The sequence below is a fragment of the Neomonachus schauinslandi genome, chromosome 7, assembly GCF_002201575.2.
Source record: "Neomonachus schauinslandi chromosome 7, ASM220157v2, whole genome shotgun sequence".
Taxonomy (NCBI): Eukaryota; Metazoa; Chordata; class Mammalia; order Carnivora; family Phocidae; genus Neomonachus; species Neomonachus schauinslandi.
This window is the reverse complement of record NC_058409.1, coordinates 5,395,827-5,403,914: the sequence shown is the minus strand read 5'-3', so window position 1 is coordinate 5,403,914 and position 8,088 is coordinate 5,395,827. Positions and strand designations below refer to the sequence as shown.

The following is an 8,088-nucleotide window of genomic DNA, read 5'->3' as shown; positions in this document are numbered from 1 at the left end:
CCCGGCCCCCGCGCCCCGGCCCCGGCTCCCCGGGCCATGCGGCCTCGGCCCCGCCGGCGCCCGCCGCGCACCCGAGATGAGGCTCCGCAATGGCACCTTCCTGACGCTGCTGCTCTTCTGCCTGTGCGCCTTCCTCTCGCTCTCCTGGTACGCGGCGCTCAGCGGCCAGAAAGGTGAGCCCCCCCGGGCCCCGCGCCGCGTCCCACACCTGGCCGTACCTGGGCGCCGGCCGCCGGAGCAGGGTCCGGCCTCTGGCCGCGGGAGGCGGCCGGAAGCCGACGCAGGCGCCCCTTCCCCGCCCGGGCGGCGCGGGAGGAGGACGCCCCTCCCTCCTCGCCCCCACTTGTTTGCTGCGGGAATAGCGAAATTCTCCTCCGGCCTGGGCTGGGCCGCCGGGGCCGAGCGGTCCGCGGGGGCCCGGGGCGGCGCTCAGGACCGCGGCACCGGCCTCCGTGAGACCGGCTGCGCCCATGCTCGGGCTGGTCGCTCCCACCGGCGACCCGGGGACCTTGGAGTTTCCAGAGAGGGACAGAGGCACAAGGTCAGGAGACGGTTGTGGCCAGGTGGCCACCAAGGTACCTTCTCCGGGCACCTGGGCAGGAGCAGGTACCGTGTTCCCGAGACAGGTGTGAGGGGGGCAGCCGGACATCCGGGCAGCACCCTCCACCCCACCACCTCTCCGCCCCCCCCTCAGCCTACCGTGGGGGGGCTGCTCCCCGGGGCCTCCGCACCCCTCCTCCATGACATCTGGCCCCAGGATTCCTCTGCGGGGACCTGGGCGCTGGCCCGCCCGGCCCCCGGCTACCCGTCAACTTATTTTGTGTGGTCTCCTCGGACCTCCGACCCCCACCTGAAGTTTGGGCAGGCTGGCCAGTCTACCAGGACGGTCCTCCGAGCTCGGTCTGCACACCTGGGGATGGGCGTAGGGGCAGGCCCCAGCACGGGCTGGAGTCGCCTCGTGTTGGTTGGGACGGCGGGGTCTGAGGAGGCCCTCACAGGCCTTGTCCAGCCGGCCTGCACCATAGGAGCCTCCGGGAATAGCTGCTTCCTTCCTGCCTCCTGGCCTTCCTGCTGGAGGTCTAAGCAGGATCAGGCTGAGGCCAGCTGACCCCCTGCCTCCCTCCTACCTCCTGCTTCCCTCTTTCTCAACCCTGTGGCTACATGAAGCTGGAGGAGGAATGACTGAGGGAGGATCTGGAACCTTCCTAACCCTCCCAGCCCGAACGGAGCTGGGCCTGACCCTCCTGCCTGACCAGCCCAGCCTACTGGAGTCCACCAACCTGTCTGGGTCGGGTCATCAGGGCTCCAGGAGCCCTGAAGGGAGGTCCCTAGGGCTTGGCACAGGGAGGGCATGGCTGGGGCAAAGTTCTCTGGAAGTCTGTAGGTAGGGTGTGTCACCTGGGAGAAGGCATGAATGGGGCAGAGTCCTCTGTAGGGGGGTGTGTCACCAGGAGGAAGGCATGTTGGACCTTTGGGAGAGTAGCCACATAAGCCGACTGGCATGGAGACCAGGGTGGGGCTAGATCTAATGGGCGGGGGCACATCTGTCTGCTCGTGGGTGGGTTGATGAGCCCTTGCACCCTGTCCTCGGCCAGGCCGCAGTTCCTGTGTACCTCCTGCAACAGCCACGTGCCCCCAGCCTGACGTCAGGAGTTGCAGTGCAGCTCACCCCCCCCCAAGCCCTTCTCTGGGAGCCTCGCTGGCCCCAGGGAACTGACCTCCAGGAGGGCAGATACCAGGGGCTCCACCTAGGGCTCACCGTCTCTGAGGGGGTCATCCAGGAGGCTGGCAATCCAAGGGCCTGGGGAGTGGGTAGAGCACCCCAGCCAAAGACGTGTGGGGCTCAGTGGCAGGGGTCCTCCCAGAAGCCCAAGAGCCCGTGAGGCATTGCGAGGGGGTGACCGGGCACTTCCCTGTCAAGGGCTATCCCTGTTTTAGGGGGCCTGGCAAAGCCAGGTCTTCGGAGGCCTCAAGAAAAGCCTGAATCTGAGCCCTTAGGCAAACCCTTCTCCTTCATACATGTAGGCACCTGCGTGGGGAAGCCGGACCTGACCCCAGCTTCCAGCTGCAGTGAGTGAGGGGTTTAGGATAGGGCCGGCACAGGCGCCAGTACTTAGGGGAAGGCCAGAGGGACCCAGATCTGTAAGAAAGGTGGGCTGGGAGCCAAACAGGAAGGAGGCAGCGGGAGCAGGTGGCTTCCCGGAAGCCCTGGGCCAAGGGCCAGGAAGGACACCCAGGCCTTGGCCAGCTGGACCCTGGATCCGGGTTTGGGACCCACTTTCATGTCCAGCCTGGACCAGATCTGTGCAACAGCCCCACTAGCCCTCAGACTCCGGCCCTCAGCCCAGCACCTGCTGAAGGCCCGTCCCCAGGGAGAGCAGCAGCCCCTGCGGGCCGGCCTCAGCCCTCCCCCACATCCCAGCATGCCGGACTCCAGCAACCACCAACACCCTCCTTGACCCCTGCGAGGGGTGCTTTGCAAGGCCTGGAGAGGAGAGGGACAGCTGGCCCTCTCTACACCCTGGCCCCACCTGCACGTTAAGCCCACATCCTCACTGGGCCTGGCACCTGCTGAGCCCCTCTGAGCCTGCTTCCCCTTCCCTAAGTACATGGCACATGGTCTGTGCCCGGCTTGGCTCTTAAATCTGTTTCTTCCATCAAGAGGGAACCAGGGCAAGACTGTGGTCCATGGGCCTCAGGTGTCCTGATTACTCTGCCTTCGGGTGGGGGGAGGGGTGGGAAAGGTGCCACTAGTCTGGCCCCAGCTGCCCCAGCTGCCGGCCTTCCCTAGGGCCAGCTGCACCTGGGGCCCGGCCCTCCACCCTTCCTCCCTGGGTTAGGAAGGTGCGGAGAGAAAGAGAAGCCAAAGCGCCCTCAGCCCTAGCTCCCAGGACCTTCGGTCCCGCCCCCAAGAGGCCAGGACTCCCCAGGCTTTTGCCCCTCCCCTCCCTTGAGCTGCCTCCCCTGGCCCATCCAATGCGACAGTCCAGCCACCCAGCCCAAAAAGGTCGTAGGGGTGCCAGGATGGCTTGGCAGAGCGCTGGCACATAAGGCTCAGCCCAGGGAGCGGCAGGCACAGAGCTTGAGTTTCTGGCTTTGAGAGGCAGAGACAGTGGACCCAGGAGCAGAGAAGTCAGGGACGTCGGTCCAGCTGGGGGCCTCGCAGGCAGGGCAGGAGCGGGGGCGGGCTGCTGAGGGACAGGGCCTGCGGCGTGGAGGGAAATGACAGAAGGGTTGGTGTGGGCAGGAGCCAGGGCCCATCCCCTCCCGATAAACAGAGGCAGTTCAGCACCTGGGGTGGGGGGAGGCCCCGAGAAAAGGAGGCCAGGGTAGGGGGCAGGCTGTGCCCAGGCCTCGGTGGCCAGGGTGACTCAGGTGCCCACGGCTGCCCACCTGGCTTGTGTGCCCAGGCAGGTGAAGGTGGAACTGAGATCAGCCTACTTAACGGAGAAGACCAGGGAGGGGCAGCAGTCAGAGGGGAGAGAGGCCTCCCCCCGCTTCACAGAGCAGCTCTGAACTCCCTCCTGGGGGCCTGGGCACCTCCAGTCCCCCTTCCCTCCGGGGCAGCTGCCCCAGAGGAGGACGCTCCTGGCGCCTGGTGCCACCCCACTCTGGGCTGGGTGGGTGAGGGTTTGATGGGGGTGGTTGGCTCCTGCTCAAGGGGTCAGGTTTCCAGGGTAACCCGGCCACTGAACCCAGTGCAGAGCCTCACAGATCTTGTAACCCGACTCTCGCCTCCCTCCCCCTGCAGGGCTGTGCCTATGGGGCAAGCAGATGAGTATGGAGTGCCTTAGAGAGGGCCTGCTTTGCTCACCTCCCTGGCCTCCCCCTCTGCATCCCCCCCCACCCTGGGCTACCCCTCCCTCTTCCCCTGGGATTTAGCTCTTAGACCTCTGCCCCGTGCAGCTTAAGGGGGGGGGCGGTATTCTGAGATGACAGAACTTTGCCTTGGTCATGACCTTTGGTGCACATAGCGGCACTATGCCAGGGCATTCTGGGGGCTGGGATCCCACAGGGGAATCAAGGAACAGGAGAGCTGCCTAGGGAATGAGAGGGGAGTTCTGGAAGGTTTCCTAGACTTGAACACTAGACTTTGAAACTAGGCCTCGAAGGCTACATGGGTTTTCATTAGACCCAGAAGAGAAAGGGGATCCCAGGCAGAAGAGACGGCACATGCAAAGACACGGGAGACAAGGAAAAGCCATTGTCCGGGATGGCAAATAGAGCAGAAGCGAGATGAGAACAGTCCTTGAGTGCACAGCCCCGTGGGACCGGCTGCACCGGCCTCAGGGGGCGGGAGGGGGGTGGGGTGGGGTGTTTGTCTTATTCTTGCTCACTGGTCCCGGCCAGACCAGTAGAGCCAGGTGCTTGGCACCCTGCGGATCCCTTTCCACTGTCAGGAAGCCCCACCCTGGTGGTGCTCCTGGCCTGCCTACCATGCTGGTAGCTGGGGCCCGGCTGGAGGTTCTGACACAGGTCCTGCGGGGGGGGGGTGGCGTGCAGACCCCTCGAGGTGGCGCATGCCCAGCACGGGTCTCCAGAGAAGCAGGTCTGTGGGCGTTGGGAGCTGTGTGGCCCCACTGCTGCGGACTCACTGAGTGACCCGGGAGTAGTTCCTCCATTTCATCTGTTCCTCGGAGCCCTGGGAGCCCTGGGAGGCCGTAACTGTAGCAGCCTCCCCTGGAGGGAGATGGAGAAGCCAGAGTCGGTGCTTAGTGCAGAATGGGCACCGGAGCCCTGTCCTACTTGGAGGACAGGATGAGAGCCCAGGGAGGGTTATCCCCAGAGGGCCTTGGGGGTAGGGTTAGCTGCCTGTGACCTCCTCTGTGAGCACGAGTGGGGAGCAAAGGGCAGAGGCCGAGGGGAGGGAGGGGAACAGGCCAGGGAGCTAAGAAGCCTCTTGAGGAAGGGCTGGGTCCTTGTGCCCTGGATGGGCCGTTGGGCATCGCACCTCCTGGAAGGAGCAGATACTGCAAAAAGAAGCAAGAGGGGGACTTTGGGAGCCACTGGGTGAAGGTTCAGTCCAAGGATTGCCCCACCTGGGGCTGGAAGGATCCTGCAGCCCTCCCTCAGATGTCTCCTCAAAGGTGAAGATAGCAGGGTAGGGGGAGAGTACTGGAGAGTACCAATCGGACCAGTGAAGATTTTTCTCCCCCCAGTGTGTCAGTGTGAGCTCAGAGTGACCCTTATGTACACTTCCCCCCCACACACACACACACACGCGGAGCTGGCATGTGGGCAGGCACAAGAACAGATGCAGATGGGCACGAAACTGTGGGCGCTGGTACACTCAAGGGGCAGTAGGTCAGTGCGCGGCTGCCCCCTGGTGACAGCGTGCGAACCACCCACAGGCGATGTGGTGGACGTGTACCAGCGGGAGTTCCTGGCGCTGCGTGACCGGCTGCATGCGGCTGAGCAGGAGAGCCTCAAGCGCTCCAAGGAGCTCAACCTGGTGCTGGACGAGATCAAGAGGGCCGTGTCGGAGAGGCAGGCGCTGCGAGAGGGGGAGGGCAATCGCACCTGGGGCCGCCTAACTGGTGAGCGCTGGAGCCGCGCCCGCCGCGGCCCGGGAGGCGGGGGCTGATGGCAGGCCGCCTCGTCTGACCCGTCCCTTCCCGACCCACCCAGAGGATCCGCGACTGAAGCCGTGGAACGTCTCCCACAAGCACGTGCTGCACCTGCCCACCGTCTTCCACCACCTGCCGCACCTGCTGGCCAAGGAAAGCAGCCTGCAGCCTGCAGTGCGCGTGGGCCAGGGCCGCACTGGAGGTAGGGGCGGGTCCCGGGAGGGGCCGGGGGCGGGGGGCGGTCTCCGGCATCCGGCCGGTACCGACTCTCCGCGCCCCCCCCCGCAGTGTCGGTGGTGATGGGCATCCCCAGCGTGCGGCGCGAGGTGCATTCGTACCTGACGGACACGCTGCACTCGCTCATCTCGGAGCTGAGCCCGCAGGAGAAGGAGGATTCGGTCATCGTGGTGCTGATCGCCGAGGCGAGTGGGCTGGGGGGCGGGGGTGGGAGCATTCAGAGAACACAGGGCACAAAATAACAAGAAGGAGAAATGAAAACCGAGCAACATTCCGGAGGAAAAAACTATCAGAGGTTCAGTTGTCAGTTTCATTCACAAATTTATGAAGACAAGTTAAAAAGAAAGAACCATTTCAGCGCCCCCTGGTGGAGACGCCAGTGACCTAGTGCACCTGTGCCCTACCGGTCCCGCCCGCCCCCCCTCCCCCCGGCCCAGACTCACTCGGCCCTCAGGATGGGGGGCTCACTCCCTCTGTGCATGGGGTCATCTGAAGCCCGCCCCCTTTCCCCCCCAGCCCCTTCTTCCAGGCCCTTTGGGGTGGCAGCCAGGCTTAGGGAGGGCACTTTGTCTCCCCACAGACTGACCCACAGTACACCTCGGTGGTGACAGAGAACATCAAAGCCTTGTGAGTACTGACGGACCCATAATGCTGGTGGGGGGTGGGGCTCTGCGGGGTGCGGGGCAGGCAGGTGCCTGCTTCCCCTGCATGATCCTGCCTTCCCCCTGTGGGAAAGGGTGCTTTCCCTCTTTGCTGAAAGAGGGTGGGTGCGTAGAGGTGGCCCAGCCCCTCTGGAGCCTCACTGTCTCCGTAGGGTGGCTGTGCTGTTGGGTGATGGCTGCCTGCTGGGCCTGAGCAAAGGGACAGGGTCTGGCTAGCTCAGCGCTGCCCCAACTGCTGTGCATGGAGGCTGCACACCCACTGGACTCCCGTCCCCCCAGGTTCCCCACAGAGATCCATTCCGGGCTCCTGGAAGTCATCTCCCCTTCCCCCCACTTCTACCCTGACTTCTCCCACCTCCGAGAGTCCTTTGGGGACCCCAAGGAGAGAGTCAGGTACGAGCACTGCCCCCTTCCCCATGCCCCTGGCCACCTGCCCAGCTGCGTGAGAACCCGGTCTGTCAGTGCCCAAGTCCCAGGCACTTCATTGCAGTGCGTCCGTTTCTCCATCGGAGGACCGCTGCATGGGGTTGGGCAGGGGGTCAGAGCTCCTGAGCCCCTGCCCCTGCCCTGCAGGTGGAGGACCAAACAGAACCTCGATTACTGCTTCCTCATGATGTATGCGCAGTCCAAAGGCATCTACTACGTGCAGGTCAGCACCGGGACCCTGCTTTGCCCCCCACTGGCCCTGGACCCTGGCTGGGCCTGGGTGGTGAGCCCCGCCCTGTCCCTGTGCCCATCCTGAGTCCAGCCCCCCTTCTGCCCCCCCCCATGCAGCTGGAGGATGACATTGTCGCCAAGCCCAACTACCTGAGCACCATGAAGAACTTTGCGCTCCAGCAGCCCTCGGAGGACTGGATGATCCTGGAGTTCTCCCAGCTGGGCTTCATTGGTGCGCCACCCCCCGCCTCCGCCCCATGCCGCAGACCTGACCAGGGCCCCTCAGTCCAGCCGACATCTGCCTCTCTGTCCTTCTCCCTGCAGCCCTGGTACCACACAGGGTCATACTGGCAAGCTCTTCCGGGAGGGTCCCCTGCGGCCCCAGCGGGCCTGTTCCCACCCTCCCTCTGTCTCCAGATGTTCGGCTCACCACCCCGTCCATCCCCTAGTGCCCGCACCTGCCTGCAGCTGCCCATAGGGCTTGCTGTGCGAGCCTCCTTAGAGAACCACCGCCACAGGGATTAAGGGGAAGTAGGGCAGGGCAGAGCTGCCCACCGAGCACCCTTTCCCCCCTTTCCCACCCCCAGGGAAGATGTTCAAGTCACTGGACCTGAGCCTGATTGTGGAGTTCATCCTCATGTTCTACCGGGACAAGCCCATTGACTGGCTCCTGGACCACATTCTGTGGGTGAAGGTCTGCAACCCCGAGAAGGATGCGGTGAGCAGGGCAGCACCACCAAGTGCGGGGGTGGGGGGGGGGGGCACGCAGCCTCCAGCATGGACCGTCGCGAGGAGACAGCGGAGCTGAGCCCTCTGCTATCCCCATCCCTCTGCAGAAGCACTGCGACCGGCAGAAGGCCAACCTGCGGATCCGCTTCAAGCCATCCCTCTTCCAGCACGTGGGCACGCACTCCTCACTGGCGGGCAAGATCCAGAAACTGAAGGTGGGCTGCGCCACCCTGGGG

General features: G+C 64.7%; 1 protein-coding gene across 4 annotated transcripts in view; it reads left to right on the top strand.

The window, feature by feature from the left end:
• The first annotated feature begins 6 nt into the window (after nucleotides 1-6).
• The window catches only part of MGAT4B (alpha-1,3-mannosyl-glycoprotein 4-beta-N-acetylglucosaminyltransferase B), a 9,844-nt gene continuing 1,762 nt past the window's right edge, over nucleotides 7-8,088 (top strand). For 2 of the 4 annotated variants that reach the window (XM_044917150.1, XM_044917149.1), the window contains exons 1-10: nucleotides 7-173; nucleotides 5,352-5,537; nucleotides 5,629-5,769; nucleotides 5,856-5,989; nucleotides 6,385-6,431; nucleotides 6,746-6,859; nucleotides 7,040-7,115; nucleotides 7,241-7,355; nucleotides 7,711-7,841; nucleotides 7,960-8,067. In XM_044917150.1, coding sequence (XP_044773085.1) covers nucleotides 77-173; nucleotides 5,352-5,537; nucleotides 5,629-5,769; nucleotides 5,856-5,989; nucleotides 6,385-6,431; nucleotides 6,746-6,859; nucleotides 7,040-7,115; nucleotides 7,241-7,355; nucleotides 7,711-7,841; nucleotides 7,960-8,067 — 1,149 coding nt within the window. In that variant the 5' untranslated portion in view covers nucleotides 7-76. Of the gene's footprint in view, nucleotides 174-5,351; nucleotides 5,538-5,628; nucleotides 5,770-5,855; nucleotides 5,990-6,384; nucleotides 6,432-6,745; nucleotides 7,116-7,240; nucleotides 7,356-7,710; nucleotides 7,842-7,959; nucleotides 8,068-8,088 lie in introns of all 4 variants that reach the window. The other 2 variants (XM_044917148.1, XM_044917147.1) reach the window with 1 other exon arrangement.